This window comes from Schistocerca cancellata, chromosome 10, assembly GCF_023864275.1.
Source record: "Schistocerca cancellata isolate TAMUIC-IGC-003103 chromosome 10, iqSchCanc2.1, whole genome shotgun sequence".
NCBI classification, from domain to species: domain Eukaryota; kingdom Metazoa; phylum Arthropoda; class Insecta; order Orthoptera; family Acrididae; genus Schistocerca; species Schistocerca cancellata.
In genome coordinates this window covers 72,633,024-72,650,143 of record NC_064635.1, presented here as the reverse complement: position 1 = coordinate 72,650,143, position 17,120 = coordinate 72,633,024, and the positions used below count along the sequence as shown (strand labels likewise).

General features: G+C 46.0%; 1 protein-coding gene across 1 annotated transcript in view; it reads left to right on the top strand.

The window, feature by feature from the left end:
- The window catches only part of LOC126106129 (brachyurin-like), a 151,883-nt gene that overhangs the window by 95,824 nt on the left and 38,939 nt on the right, over nt 1–17,120 (top strand). The window contains exon 4 of the mRNA XM_049912373.1: nt 417–515. Coding sequence (XP_049768330.1) covers nt 417–515 — 99 coding nt within the window. The remainder of the gene's footprint in view (nt 1–416; nt 516–17,120) is intronic.

Below are 17,120 nucleotides of genomic sequence, written 5' to 3'. Positions count from 1 at the left end.
CTTCGAGTTAATTTGTCTTCCTTTCCCAATAAGACGATGGAGAGTGACATGAAAGAGAAGAGAAAAAAAGCGCGTAACCGCATGGTAGGTGAAAGCGTAATCTGACAGGGAGCGGTACATAGGGGGCGGTAGCATGGCCCAAGACTCATCACTTAACAAAAAATGGTTACTTGTAATTACGTTTTCGTGGAATAGTTGGTGACTACCTCAAGCTCCGTCCTGCATTATTCTGGTAACATCCTGTATTACCTCCCTATAGTATTGGTGATTAGGACTTATTGTCAAGCTAACATGAGGACGGCAAAGGTGTATTATTTCATTCAATATCCTTTTGTTAGATGGTATTGATTTTTGCATTTGCAGAATCCATACATAAAGGATTGTCGGCATAAATAATTTAACATTTTTTCCTCAAGGTTTCATCAAGCTGGTGACGTTGCCTTCCCCCAGCGAGGTCAATGCAACCTTCGTGGGAAAACGTGCCTTGATGGCCGGCTGGGGAAAACGGGAGGGCGGTAAGTTACTGACACAGTTTAGTTTATGATACAGCACTGAATTAAGTTTGTTTCGATCGTTCAAAACCTCCTGTGTACCTTGCCATTTCGTGGAAAGTATGGCATTGTTGGGCATTTCTGATTATTTTCGCGACGAAATATAGCTGCAAATGCCATAAGTTCCGTAATGACTATTTGCACACTACGAAAGAAGTACACATTTCGATAGGTAGCATTACACGGCCAGTTTCACACGGATATACGAGATGTTCGGAAATACCCATTACAACCTTCTAAGGACCGTAGAGGGGAGAAGTAACAATACTTTGATTGGGAACCTATGTCCAGAAACGTACCGTTTAGGTTCTACGATGGTTTCAGTTCAGATCTTTAACTCATCCACTTCTGCTTGAGGAGCTGAATTAGGTGTGACACAGTACAATTATTAGGTAACAATTCGAAAGGAAACATAATGAAATCTCCATTTATCATTGAACCACGTTTATTTTTATTAGAACTTGAACATCATGTGTTTACATTATTCCAAAACAAAAAAGAGCCCGGCATACTTTACGTACAGAAAAGTGCCGATGCATTACAGCCGCGGATAGATGTGGTGACCACAAATATTGTTACAGGCATCGTGCCTATGATGCGTGTTCTGGTACTCACTCTCCGTCCCAACTGGTGTCTTTTCGTTTTCTAGTGCAGTGGCCAGAACACATGCCAGTTGATCTTCCGGTGTCTGTACAGGAGTCTTGTAAATTAAGCTTAGCATTCGACCCCACACCAGGTGACCGTTTGATGTAGTACACTATATTTCATTCTACCTACCCCACTGCATACCAGGACAAGCAAGTCTGGGACGTTTCTCTTTCTCTCATCTGACGTGGACACGTTACACGTCTGCAGTGAAACCGTCGTAGAACGGGAGTTCTGGACATGGTGATGGTTCAGATGGCTCTGAGCACTATGGGACTTAACATCTGTGGTCATCAGTCCCCTAGAACTTAGAACTAATTAAATCTAACTAACCTAAGGACATCACACACATCCATGCCCGAGGTAGGATTCGAACCTGCGACCGTAGCAGTCTGGACATGGGTACCCATCCAAAACATCATGAACTCACTCCCCTCTCCAGACTTTTGTAACGGGAATTTCCGAGAACGCTGTATTTCTTAAAATAATCACTCTTGCATCACAACTCAACATGCCATACACATTATCAGTCTGAAAATACTGGAAAACAAATATCTACAGGCACACACATCCAGTTCCTTCGAGAGCTTGGCAGTAACTTCCACTTCCATTCGAGGTGTTTTTATTTCGAGTTGTCAGTGTCTATAAACATTAGTCGCGAATGAAATTCAGCCTGAATAACATTATTTTTGGCTAACAAGCAGAATCAAACACAAGTTAGGCCTACTAGAGGAAAATATTAAACAATACCAGTTTTGAAACTTCCTGGCAGATTAAAACTGTGTGCCGGACCGAGACTCGAACTCGGGACCTTTACCTTTCGCGGGCAAGTGCCCTACCAACTGAGCTACCCAAGCACGACTCACGCCCGGTCTCACAGCTTTACTTCTGCCAGTATCTCGTCTCCTACCTTCCAAACTTTACAGAAGCTCTCCTGCCAATCTTGCAAAACTAGCACTCCTGAAAGAAAGGATATTGCGGAGACATGGCGTAGCCACAGCCTAGGGGATGTTTCCAGAATGAGATTTTCACTCTGCAGCGGAGTGTGCGCTGATATGAAACTTCCTGGCAGATTAAAACTGTGTGCCGGACCGAGACTCGAACTCGGGACCTTTGCCTTTCGTGGGCAAGTGCAAGTGGTAGAGCACTTGTCCGCGAAAGGCAAAGGTCCCGAGTTCGAGTCTCGGTCCGGCACACAGTTTTAATCTGCCAGGAAGTTTCATATCAGCGCACACTCCGCTGCAGAGTGAAAATCTCATTCTGAATATCAGTTTTATCGGTTTTGATCACTGTTTACAGAAATATATTTACGCTGTGTTTACAAGACAAACTAAATAGTTTTGTGGTGAACTCTGCTCAGAATAATGGTCTCATAGAGCTCTCCAAGCCATCGTATCTTGTGGAAGCCTACCCATTGCTGCGTAACTACTAAAACCCAAGCGCATTTGAATCTGCTTACAGTAATCAAGTTATGTTACCCCACTACAATTTTTACGCACTTGCCCTTCCTAAATATTTCTTTCATTAACAGATCCACAATTACCTGATGCATCAGAATGTTTGCTATCACTGATCCCTCCTTCTAGTCAAGTTATGTCACAAATGCATTTTGTTCCGTATTCGATTACGTCCCTCCACATTAATTCAATATACCTATCTAATCTTCAGCATTTTTTGGAACTACAACATTTCAAAAGCTTCTCTAACGTACCATCCGTTATTACCGTCTGCTCCCCTCCACTAGGGGCGCAAGGATAGCTCTGAGCGTGTGTAGAAGTGTTTGCGTTCTGCCTCTGCCAGGTGGGAAGTGTGGATCGTGGAATGGGTTAGACACAGAAGAACGGTTATTGGTGCATTCCCGAAAGAGTTTCTCTAATAAATAATTTAATTTAATGAGTGTAGGTAGCCTACTTTTAGGACAAACAACCAACTCCCTTATACTATTATATTGTTTTTACTATTATGTTGTTTACAAAGTGATACAGGATAGGAAAGGTTTACTGAAAAATTTAAAAAAAGGACACACGCATCTTGATAATAGTGTCAGATAGATATAGATAAAACAAACAAGTAAGAAAAGAAGTAAGCTCTGCAGAAATGTGTTCTGAAATGTACTACACTTACGGAACATTAATTAACACAGATGGACATCCGTTAGCTGAACACAACACAAAGGACGGTTTCGTGTACTATTACAGATTAAACACTGAACTGGACGAACAGGCACACTTCTGACAGCATCAAATGTGAAATTCACTCTGCGCAATTGCAATACATCATTTACCTTTGCTGCATAGTGTGTCATTGTGTAGCCTCCCCCTTCCTAATCGGCCTTCTGGATAGCGATATAACCGACTGTGATCGCATATGCCAAATGATATTTTACAGTGAGTAAGCAAAGCAATGAAGAATGGAAGAACTACATAAGTTCGGTAGTGGGAAAGGCGAATAGTTGTGTTCTGGGAGGAATCTGTTAAAGAGCAGCTCATCTACACTCATGCTCATAAATTAAGGATAATTGCAGAATGTGGTGCCACACAACGTGACACTACACAAAACTGGCGCCAGTAGCATAGGCACACAGGAAACACACACGACACAGATCTGTAAGTCCACGGTAGTGGTGATAAGCTGAGAAAACCATCCCGAAACACATTTACTACAAAACGCCACTGCTTCCTGCGTATGTACCCCGACACCAATATGGGATATGATCACCACGCACACGTACACAGACCGCACAACAGGTTGGCATACTCTGGATCAGGTGGTCGAGCAGCTGCTGGGGTACAGCCCCCCAGTCTTGCACCAGTGCCTGTCGGAGCTCCTGAAGTGTCCTAGGGGTTTGAAGACGTGCAGTGATACGTCGACCGGGAGCATCCCAGACGTGCTCGATGAGGTTTAGATCTGGAGAACAGTCAGGCCACTCCATTCGCCTGATATCTTCTGTTTCAAGGTACTCCTCCACGATGGCAGCTCGGTGGGGCCGTGCGTTATCATCCATCAGGAGGAAGGTGGGACCCACTGCACCCCTGAGAAGGCGAACATACAGGTGCAAAATTACGTTCCGATACACGTGACCTGTTACAGTTCCTCTGTCAAAGACATGCAGGGGTGTACGTTCACCAATCATAATCCCATCCCGCTCCATCAAACCACGACCTCCATACAGGTCCCTTTCAAGGACATTAAGGGGTTAGTATCTGGTTCCTGGTTCACGCCGATGAAAACCCGGCGAGAATCACTGTTCAGACTATACTTGCACACATCCGCGAACATAACCTGGAACCACAGTTCCAATGACCATGTACTCTGTTCTTGACACCAGGCTTTACGGGCTCATCTGTGGCCAGGGGTCAGTGAATGCACCTTGCGGGTCTCTGGGCAAATAAACCATGTCTGTTCAGTCGTCTGTAGACTGTGTGTCTGGAGACAACTGTCCCAGTGGCTGCGGTAAGTTCCCGAGTAAGACTTCCTGCAGTACTCCGTGACAGTCTGCGCGCACTGATGGTGAGATATCGGTCTTCTTGTGGTGTTGTACACTGTGGACGTCCCGTACTGTAGCGCCTGGATACATTTCCTGTCTACTGGAATCGTTGCCATAATCTTGAGATCACCCTTTGTGGCACGTGGAGGGCCCGTGCTACGACCTGCTGAGTTTCACCAGCCTCCAGTCGCCCTAGTATTCTACCTCTCATAACGTCATCAACATGTGTTCTTTGAGCCATTTTCGACACACAGTCACCATTAGCACGTCTGAAAACGTCTGCGCACTTACTCACTGTACCGTACTCTGACATGCACCACCACACCTCTGCATATGTGGACTGCTGCCATCGCCACCGTGCGATGACCGCAGGTCAGATGCACCGCATAGTCATACCCCGACGTGATTTAAGCCAGCAAACCGCCCACCAGTGCGTTGTTTTACCATGTATCAGCACTGTCATTAATTTATGAGCATGAGTGTATAAAGGCTTTCACATACAGAAGACCAGGGTGACCTATTTTTTAGTATTACTCTAGTGTTTGGTATCCCCACCAGATAAGTGTAGATGTAGAGACGACCTGTTAATAGTTGTAGTAATAGCCTACTGATGATGATGATGATGATGATGATGATGATGATGATGATGATGATGATGATGAGGCCCCATACTCCCAGGAGCGTAGGGAACGATGCGGGAGACCCGCACCGCCGACTAGGCAAGGTCGTAGCGGTGGTGGTTTGCCATTGCCTTCCTCCGACCGTAACGGGGACAAATGATGATGATGAAGGCAACACAACAACACCCAGTCATCTCGAGGCAGGGAAGATCCCTGACCCCGCCGTGTATTATGTACCTCATTGTTTCTTTGGAACTTCACTGGATTACTTGCAAAACATTTCATGAGGGGATAAATATAATGTGAAGCAATAGTAAGAAAGCCTTAAAAGTTCACAACAAGACGATCGTGGGTGAGCACCAGTTAATATCCTTACAGCATGTTTCTGAACAACGACCACTATCGCTATTAAAGATAAGTGACCCTAAACCTTATTCCATATGACGTTATTGAATAAAAATATACAAAATGCCAAATTACTGAGTTGTCTCTCCCAATGCTTACAACAAATGTGGCTGGGCTAAGTTGTTTTAGGAACTTAGAAATGCGCTTTTTTCCATTTTAGATCATCATCTAAGCGCACACCGAAAATCTTTGAAGTTCCCATCATGTAGTACACTTATAATTGATGTAGTACCGCCAAGATGTGCACAAGTGAATATATTGTGTCTTTCTCAGTGAGACCATTCACAGAAAAGAGCCAATGGAAATTTAAGAACCTTGTTTACCATTTCTTCTGTTGCTTTACGTACTGAGTGACAATTACTGAACTATATGGATAAAAACCTAAATTGTTACAAGCTACGACGTGCAAACTCTTTATTCAACATGTAAACATCCCTACAGATATTTTGATTTAGGTTATGACATGTTCGATAAGCCTGCCATCACTGGCGATGATGTGGCGCAGACGAATAGCGAAATTCTGCATGACTCGCTGAAGCGCCGGGTTGTCACCTCTTAATCGGATCATCATCACTCTTTTATCCACTTACTCCAGTTTCAACACATGTTTCATCAGTCGTTTTCCTATCATAACTGCCACTCCATAGCCGCCACTCTTCTTCCTGCCTTAGTAAAACAATTTGTGCTGTTCACTATACAGTTATTCCTTATTCCCCCATCTCACTTCACACATGCCCCACGTGTCTAATCTATTCTTCATCATTTCCTGTTTACTATTTTCCAGCTTGCCAGGCTACAATAGTGTGAGCACCTTCCATGTTCCAATCATTAACTTCCCTTCCTTGTTCCATCTTCATCTATTTCTCATTTATGCTCTCTTCCTTGGACCTTCTATCCCATTTTAACATAAACGTGTTTTCCAGCTCAGCTTCCTTGCCTTCTTCCTTTAGTCTTTCTACGTCAAATTTCTCACTGGTTTTCTTCCTCTTACTCTCTTCAATCTTATTCGCAAATCTGCCAAACCTGTGTCTCCTCAAAGGTATGCTCTGGTATTTTTAATGCTGTTTTTCTTCCTAATCTGTATCATGATACAATATATTTGGTACCTGTCTTAATTCAACCCAGCTATCTTGTGTGTTGTTCAAACAGTGTGTTTCTAATCACAAGAGCATTTTCTCTGGAGAAATTAACCAGGCTTTCACTCTTGTCGTTCCTGTTTCTGAGTGCAAATCTTCCAACCACTCCCTCAACTTTTCCCTCTCCTACCACTCCATTCAAATCCCCCATTATGATTATGTGGCGTTTTTTTTTCTATGCCGAATTTCTTCAATCTTGTCACAATAGTCCTTTACTTTCTTACCAGGGTTTTGACTTATTGCCACCGGCCGGTGTGGCCGAGTGGTTCTAGGCGCTTCAGTCTGGAACCGCGCAACCGCTACGATTACAGGTTTGAATCCTGCCTCGGGCATGCATGTGTGTCATGTCCTTAGGTTAGTTAGGTTTAAGTACACTCCTGGAAATGGAAAAAAGAACACATTGACACCGGTGTGTCAGATCCACCATACTTGCTCCGGACACTGCGAGAGGGCTGTACAAGCAATGATCACACGCACGGCATAGCGGACACACCAGGAACCGCGGTGTTGGCCGTCGAATGGCGCTAGCTGCGCAGCATTTGTGCACCGCCGCCGTCAGTGTCAGCCAGTTTGCCGTGGCATACGGAGCTCCATCGCAGTCTTTAACACTGGTAGCATGCCGCGACAGCGTGGACGTGGACTGTATGTGCAGTTGACGGACTTTGAGCGAGGGCGTATAGTGGGCATGCGGGAGGCCGGGTGGACGTACCGCCGAATTGCTCAACACGTGGGGCGTGAGGTCTCCACAGTACATCGATGTTGTCACCAGTGGTCGGCGGAAGGTGCACGTGCCCGTCGACCTGGGACCGGACCGCAGCGACGCACGGATGCACGCCAAGACCGTAGGATCCTACGCAGTGCCGTAGGGGACCGCACCGCCACTTCCCAGCAAATTAGGGACACTGTTGCTCCTGGGGTATCGGCGAGGACCATTCGCAACCGTCTCCATGAAGCTGGGCTACGGTCCCGCACACCGTTAGGCCGTCTTCCGCTCACGCCCCAACATCGTGCAGCCCGCCTCCAGTGGTGTCGCGACAGGCGTGAATGGAGGGACGAATGGAGACGTGTCGTCTTCAGCGATGAGAGTCGCTTCTGCCTTGGTTCCAATGATGGTCGTATGCGTGTTTGGCGCCGTGCAGGTGAGCGCCACAATCAGGACTGCATACGACCGAGGCACACAGGGCCAACACCCGGCATCATGGTGTGGGGAGCGATCTCCTACACTGACCGTACACCACTGGTGATTGTCGAGGGGACACTGAATAGTGCACGGTACATCCAAACCGTCATCGAACCCATCGTTCTACCATTCCTAGACCGGCAAGGGAACTTGCTGTTCCAACAGGACAATGCACGTCCGCATGTATCCCGTGCCACCCAACGTGCTCTAGAAGGTGTAAGTCAACTACCCTGGGCAGCAAGATCTCCGGATCTGTCCCCCATTGAGCATGTTTGGGACTGGATGAAGCGTCATCTCACGCGGTCTGCACGTCCAGCACGAACGCTGGTCCAACTGAGGCGCCAGGTGGAAATGGCATGGCAAGCCGTTCCACAGGACTACATCCAGCATCTCTACGATCGTCTCCATGGGAGAATAGCAGCCTGCATTGCTGCGAAAGGTGGATATACACTGTACTAGTGCCGACATTGTGCATGCTCTGTTGCCTGTGTCTATGTGCCTGTGGTTCTGTCAGTGTGATCATGTGATGTATCTGACCCCAGGAATGTGTCAATAAAGTTTCCCCTTCCTGGGGCAATGAATTCACGGTGTTCTTATTTCAATTTCCAGGAGTGTATATCCATATCCATGGTTCTACCTTTTTCTTCATATTAGATTCTTCCAAAGCATATCACCAGATTTCTAGGCATCCACCAGATATTCCGAAGATGGCCATCATCACACCATTTGGCCTATTTGAATACTGTTACAGGCCTTATGGACTGAAAAACGCTGTGCAGACATGGCACTGGTTCATTGATTCCATTTTGCTTCATCTGCCTCTTGCTTATGCTTACGTAGACGATATTCTTAAATTTTATTCTCCTGCTGAGGAGCGTCAAGTTCACCTCGCTTTGGTCCGTTTGGCCCTCGCTGCAAATGGCATGGTGGTGAACCATGATAAATCTCAACTATGTTCCACATCTGTTACCTTTCTCGGCCAGTCTGTCTCTGCCGATGGTCTGCAGTCGACGAATTCTTGTGTCGAAATCGTACATAAGCTTCCTCTCCCGGAGTATTATGCTCAGCTCCGTCGCTTTATGGGTATGGCAAACTTTTATCGCCGCCATAGACCTCAATCTGCCTTCATCCAAATGGCCCTCACCAATGCTCTCCCTGGCAAGAACGCCACTGGAAAACGGAAGTTGGAGTGGACCCAACCAATGTTCAATGCTTTTGGTAACCTTAAAACTGCCCTATCCAAAGCCCTCACACTCACCCACCCTGACCCTGAGCGCCATGCCTCTATCACGACTGATGCCAGTGATTCAGCTGCGGGCGCTGTTTTATAGCAGCACACTGCCGACTCCAGCCAGCCCCTCTGCTTCTTTTCCGAGAAACTGACTAAGAGCCAGTGCAAATAGTCAGCATTTGATCGTGAGCTGCTTGCAGTGGACAAGGCGATTAAGCCTTGACCTCGAGGGGCGACCCTTCACGATCTATACCAATCACAAGCCACTCGTGGATGCTATTCGTAATCTGCCTAAAAACCTTTCACCCAGGCGTTTCCACCATATGGACTACATCTGTCAGTACTCTTCCGACGCATGTTATATCCACGGAACGGAGAATGTTGTGACAGACTACCTTTCTTGCATATGCGTGCTAACTGCACCGCTGAATCTAAAGGAGCTGGCCCGACTACAAGCCGACAATGACGATATACAGCAACTAAGAGCAAACAACAGTTCATCGCTCTCTGTCCAGCCCCATATACTACCTGGATTGGCAATCCCTGTCCTTTGTGACCCCTCTACGGGGCCACTTCGTCCCCTGTTCCCCACTGCTCTTCGCCATAGGGTCTTTGCCGCCTTGCATGGCTTAGCTCACCCTGGGACATACGCCACGACAAAGCTGGTTATGGAGCACTTTGTCTGGCCTGGTATCAAGCACGACTGTCGTGCTTCGAGCTTTGCATGCATTCTGTGCCAGTGGAGCAAGGCCGGCAGACACGCCAAACCTCCACTGGGCAAGGTTTACATCTCTAAGGGGTGTTACTGGCACGTCCATATCGACGTCATTGGTCCCCTTCCTCCATCTGAGGGCTACAGATATATCTTATCAGTCATCGACCATGTGTCCCACTGGATCGAAGCCGTCCGCCTTACTATCATGCCCGAGACCATCGCTTGTTCCTTCATCTCGGTGTTGGTTGCTTGCTTTGGCTGTCCCCTATCTCACACCACCAACCAGGGACGCTAATTTGAGCATGCACTCTGCACATGAGTCTGTGAACTCTGCGGCGTCACCAAGTGTCGTACCGCAGCTTGCCACCTGCAAGCGAATAGCTTCATTGAGCGGTGGCAGCGCACAGTCAAGGCCATCCAAGGCCCGCCCCCACCCTGCATGCCCCCGTAGGTACTGCTGGATGTTTGATTGTCTCATAAGGGATATCTTAATGCCTTGCTCGCCAAGGTTCTGTATGGCGAGCCACTCCATCTCACCGTTGAGTTCGTCGAGGATTCACCTCCTGCAACATCCTAGGATCTTCCCATCCTAGTCGAGCATGTCCGCACGCACGTCACGCACCTGCACACCCCCCTGCACCGCCCCCACACCGCCTCCCCCCCTCTGTTCTTCCACAAAGACCTAGCTAAGTTCTATTTTGTTATGCTGCGGCAAGACGGCAAGAGCTGACAAGTGCGAGAATTAGCGCACAATCAGTTTAACAGCTCATGCATAGAAGCTGCTTACAAGAATAATATACAGAAGAATGGAAAAGAAAATTGAGAATGTGCTAGGTGACGATCAGTTTGGCTTTAGGAAAAGTAAAGGGACGAGAGAGGCAATTCTGACGTTACGGCTAACAATGGAAGCAAGGCTAAAGAAAAGTCAAGACACTTTCATAGGATTTGTCGACCTGGAAAAAGCGTTCGACAATATAAAATGCTGCAAGCTGTTCGAGATTCTGAAAAAAGTAGGGGTAAGCTATAGGGAGAGACGGGTCATATATAATATGTACAAGAACCAAGAGGGAATAATAAGAGTGGACGATCAAGAACGAAGTGCTCATATTAAGAAGGGTGTAAGACAAGGCTGTAGCCTTTCGCCCCTACTCTTGTACATCGAGGAAGTAATGATGGAAATAAAAGAAAGCTTCAGGAGTGGAATTAAAATACAAGGTGAAAGGATATCAATGATACGATTTGCTGATGACATTGCTATCCTGAGTGAAAGTGAAGAAGAATTAAATGATCTGCTGAACGGAGTGAATAGTCTAATGAGTACACAGTATAGTTTGAGAGGAAATCGGAGAAAGACAAAGCTAATGAGAAGTAGTAGAAATGAGAACAGCGAGAAACTTAACATCAGGATTGATGGTCATGAAGTCAATGAAGTTAAGGAATTCTGCTACCTAGGCAGTAAAATAACCAATGACGGATGGTGCAAGGAGGACATCAAAAGCAGAGTGGCTATGGCAAAAAAGGCATTTCTGGCCAAGAGAAGTCTACTATAATCAAATACCGTCCTTAATTTGAGAGAAAAAATTTCTGAGGATGTACGTATGGAGTACAGCGGTGTATGGTAGTGAAATTTTGGACTGTGGGAAAACCGGAACAGAAGAGAAGCGAAGCATTTGAGATGTAGTGCTATAGACGAATGTTGAAAATTAGGTGGACTGATAAGGTAAGGAATGAGGAGGTTCTACGCAGAATCGGAGAGGAAAGGAATACATGGAAAACACTGATAGGGACAAGGGACGGGATGATAGGACATCTGCTAAGACATGAGGGAATGACTTCCATGGTACTAGAGGGAGCTGTAGAGGGCAAAAACTGTAGAGGAAGACAGAGATTGGAATATGTCAAGCAAATAATTGAGGACGTAGGTTGCAAGTGCTACTCTGAGATGAAGAGGTTAGCACAGGAAAGGAATTCGTGGCGGGCCGCATCAAACCAGTCAGTAGACTGATGGACAAAAAATAAAAAAAAAAACGCTGCGGGATGACACTGTGCAGGCAACCCTTCAGTGGCCCTATTTGGGCCCTCACCATGTGCTGCGCCATGGTACCTACACGTTTGTCATCCACCTCGATGGATAGCCCCAGACAGTCTCAGTTAATAGACTCAAACCGGAATGGTCCCTCAAGGACGAACTTCGTCTGGTCCGACGCAGCCGCCCTGCCTGCAGAAGACTCGTCACCGCCTGCCATCACTTCTCAAATGCAGCCGTTGAAACCATCGGGCTGCAGCACCGCCGACACCACCGTCCGCACTTCCCTCGACGGCCGCCGCCTGAACCCGCCGGATCGGCTCCGAAATTACGACTTCATCCCCTGAGCCTTCCCTCCGCCGTGCTCCGCACTAGCAAGACTCAAATTTGACACGGAATTTGCAGTCTCCCCTCCACAACGGCCACAGGCCGGTCACGTGATTCCACCTCCACACGGACAGGACGCGGGGCGTGACTGCCAGCGCTCAGTCTTAGACCTACTACAAACAGATGTTATATATATTATGAACATAATGCTTGAAGTATGCGAAATAAAATCTCACAAGAACACCAGTAGACAGCAACTTTAATAAAGAAACGAAACGAACAATGAACTGTTTGCATCTGCTAAATGTTTATGTACTAAGAAATAGCCAACTCGTTACAGCACGTTAAAGTGGAAATTTCACGAACTTAAACGTTTTTAATTGCCGTACACGAAATTGAAGCCGACTCCTTCGGCAATTTTGTGACAGACATTTTATTTTGAGCAATAAAAACATCACAGTAGAAACTCATGTTCGCTACACACGAAAGTTAATAAGAAAAATATTTATTTTGTGAAACAAAACGGAAAAAGAGTGCAAACTTTTGTTGGGTCACTTAATCTTCTAGGCTCTTTTTGGGCTGTACGTATTTAAACAACTCGTAGCAAAAACCTGAAAAAAATCTGTGCAGCCTGGCTGTAGTGTACTTTGCTGGTTTTGATTACAGACACAAAGCAGGCGAGAGTGTGTTTGTTTCCTGGCGGGAAAGGCAACATAGTACACTCAAGCAAAACCAGGAGCGCTGGCAGTCACGCCCCGCCTCCTGTCCGTGTGGAGGTGGAATCACGTGACCGGCCTTTGGCCGTTGTGGAGGGGAGACTGCAAATTCCGTGTGAAACTTCAGTCTTGCCTCCGCACTACCGGTGTCTGTGTGTGTGTGTGTGTGTGGGGGGGGGGGGGGGGGTGGAGGCTCTGTGGCGTCTGGCGCAGATCGCCCTATCTTTGGGAACCTTTTCCTTTGGACTATCGATTCTGGTGAGAACTTTCTGCCATAATTGTCATATGTACAAGTGTTCAATAAATATATATTTCATGCCAAAGTGAGTTATCTCTCCACTACTCTTTCATGGTAACCACAGTCTACTTAACTTGTTGGAAAGAAGAACAGAACAGACAAATGGGATTCTCTAATTTTACTGCGCCAAAATGTAAACAAAATTATAACTACAAGCCGATTCTACGATGTTGCCGCGTTTTCTCGAATAATACGTAAACTTAAGTAAAATCTTGTGAAGTGAAATCGTTATTAAACAAGCTTGAGAAACAAAGTAGCATACTTATCTAATGTTAAATCTGTACGAAACAAACTGTTATTACAAACTAAATAACTTATCCTTACGAGAGAGCAAAACCTCACGCTTCTCAGCCCATGGGGGGCTGCCCAAAAACACAGGTAGGTATTATAAATTATGAACCTGTTTATGGCTGTTGCTTTGTTTACGCAAGGGACAGTTTGCGTTGTATCAGCAGTTTTCTATACCGTGTTCATTGTACTGGGGGCATTTTAGAGATTCACTAGCTGTTCAAAAGCAATGGGACACCTATTACTGTTCGTCCACGAGACTCAGAGAGCCATAGACACAGGTTCCCAGGTAGATGTCGTGTTTCTTGAATTCCGCAAGGCGTTCGATACAGTTCCCCACAGTCGTTTAATGAATAAAGTAAGAGCACATGGACTATCAGACTAATTGTGTGATTGGATTGAAGAGTTCCTAGATAACAGAACGCAACATGTCGTTCTCAATGGAGAGAAGTCTTCCGAAGTAAGAGTGATTTCAGGTGTGCCGCAGGCGAGCGTCGTAGGACCGTTGCTATTCACAATATACATAAATCACCTTGTGGGTGACATCGGAAGTTCACTGAGGCTTTTTGCGGATGATGCTATGGTATATCGAGAGGTTGTAACAATGGAAAATTGTACTGAAATGTAGGAGGATCTGCAGCGAATTGACGCATGGTGCAGGGAATGGCAATTGAATCTCAATGTAGACAAGTGTAATGTGCTGCGAATACATAGAAAGAAAGATCCTTTATCATTTAGCTACAATATAGCACGTCAGGAACTGGAAGCAGTCAATTCTGTGAATCATCTGGGAGTAGGCATTAGGAGTGATTTAAAATGGAATGATCATATAAAGTTGATCGTCGGTAAATAACCTAACCTAACCTAAGTGAATACTGCTGAGCAGTGTGGGATTCGTACCAGATAGGGTTGATAGAAGAGATAGAGAAGATCCAACGGAGAGCAGCGCGCTTCGTTACAGGATCATTTAGTAATCGCGATAGCGTTACGGAGATGATAGATAAACTCCAGTGGAAGACTCTGCAGGAGAGACGCTCAGTAGCTCGGTTCGGGCTTTTGTCAAAGTTTTGAGAACATACCTTCACCGAGGAGTCAAGCAGTATATGGCTCCCTCCTACGTATAACTCGCGAAGAGACCATGAGGATAAAATCAGAGATTAGAGCCTACACAGAGGCATACCGACAATCCTTCTTTCCACGAACAATACGAGACTGGAATAGAAGGGAGAACCGATAGAGGTACTCAGGGTACCCTCCGCCACACACCGTCAGGTGGCTTGCGGAGTATGGATGTAGATGTAGATGTAGATGAATATGCGCGAATGTGCTAATTTGTGATTGGCAGAGAAACGTCACGGCCAATCGGAAAGTAGCATCAAACCCGCTCAATTCCGCGCGTGTATACGGAACCAATCGCAGTTTGTCACTGAATCAGAACAGTAAATTGACATATATACATTCTGAAAATTCACAAATATAAAATCAACTCCCTCTTAACAAAACTACGTTACTAAAATCATAGTCTCACTTCCGCAGTACCATGAACTGACGAAATAGTTTATAACAAATCCCCAGGTACGAATAACTAGCATACAAGTCATTCTCGAACATACCTAGGAGCCCAATTACTTCAATGTACAGTATAAAAGCTTTACATATACCATTATTTCACATTCACACCTTCATTGACTATCATCAAGTTAGTTCTATAACTTGGCAGCCGGCCGGTGTGGCCGTGCGGTTCTAGGTGCTTCAGTTTGGAACCGCGTGACCGCTATGGTCTCAGGTTCGAATCTTGCCTCGGGCATGGAAGTGTGTAATGTCTTTAGGTTAGTTAGGTTTAAGTAGTTCTAAGTTCTAGGGGACTGATAACCACAGATGTTAAGTCCCATAGTGCTCAGAGCCATTTGAACCATTTTTTTATAACTTGGCAGAAAGCCCAACAAATCTAGCACTTGAAAGGTAAACAAGTTTAATTAAAAGACGGCTGAAGGCTCATGATTTAAGACTGTAGGTAAAATTAATTAAAAGAACACAAGGCAGAAGGGCTTATCTCCTATTAGACTGAAGGACCCACACAGTCTGATACTTGAAAGACAAGAACTTTAATTTAAAAACGGTTGAAGGTCGATTACTTAAAACAACTAAAATAATTTTTAGTAGGCAGAAGGCCCAAAGCTTTATCTTTAAACAATATTTTACACAGGCTGAAGGCCCAAACAATCTAAGATTTAACAAGAAAGAAATTTAAATTTTAAAGCGGCTGAAGGCCCATTATTTAAAAACACAACTATAACAAATTTTGAAAAGGCAGAAGGCTCAAAGCTTTATAAAAAAAAATTAAATAGGCTGAAGGCCCAAGCAATGCAAGACTTGACAAGTAAGAAACGTTCAATTTTAAAGTGGCTGAAGGCCCATTATTTAAAACCCAACAAAAAGCCATTAAAATACACAATCAAACACCAATAAGAAAAGGCAGTACAACCAGCGGCGCTCAGAAGTTTTCGAGGATCGGTCTGCACTTGAAATATTAACGTTCGCTTAGGACAGACAGGTAGTCAGCCCAACTATACCCGATCCGCCGGCAACCCAACCAAGAGCAGTCAACGCACCCACCGACAAGACGACTTGCTTTCCACCCGACCAGTACACAAGGAACTCCAATGCCAAAACGTAAAGGCGTAGCCATCCACAACTGAGTATGCATAAGCTGTCAAAACTACACACACGTGTTGGACAGCGACAACACGATGAGGAAACGACACTGCCTGAATTTTATGTCAGCGGCCAGGGCAGGTAACCGGAACGCTAACGGCCACAAGGCAGAAAATTCCGCTGGCGCACTTGGACTTCAAATAACCAAAATACAATTAAACTCCACCGGATGGTGGTCAAACTTTCTGTTGCTTACAGGAATACCCCCCCAACAGCCGACCATGGAAACCAACGGTACAATGTGAACAGTCTGGCTTCGGTAATTAAATCACCACTCAAGTCTGATGTCCTGGGTCGGTGAGCCACGAACCCAGTAGCAATCGGAACAGCTCCCACACACTCTGACACTGCGCAGAGACTGCCAGCGGGCCTGGCCCACTGCGCCGCATGGAGATTTCCTGGCTCATCCACACCAATCAACCGACTCCTCTGAGCCAGTACGCCGACAACATTTAAAATAACTTGTCAATCAAAATCACACCAACTACACACAGTTTCACGAACACTTGCACTGTGAACCAGACAATGCTAACGGCAGTGACTGTACAATAACAGGAAAGAATCACTAGTCGGCACACGCAGACAACCCATCAGCGATCCCTGGCCAACATACACGTCGTCCGACAAGACGACCGACTGACGACCAACCGAGGTGGTCCGGCAACCATCGGCCGAGTCGCGGCTGTCCGGACCTCACTGCAGCTGTGCCCCTACTGAACTTCTGCTGCGTCCTAAGTCAAACACTGCCAGGTCCGAACTGCACTGCTAGCGCCTCTCAAC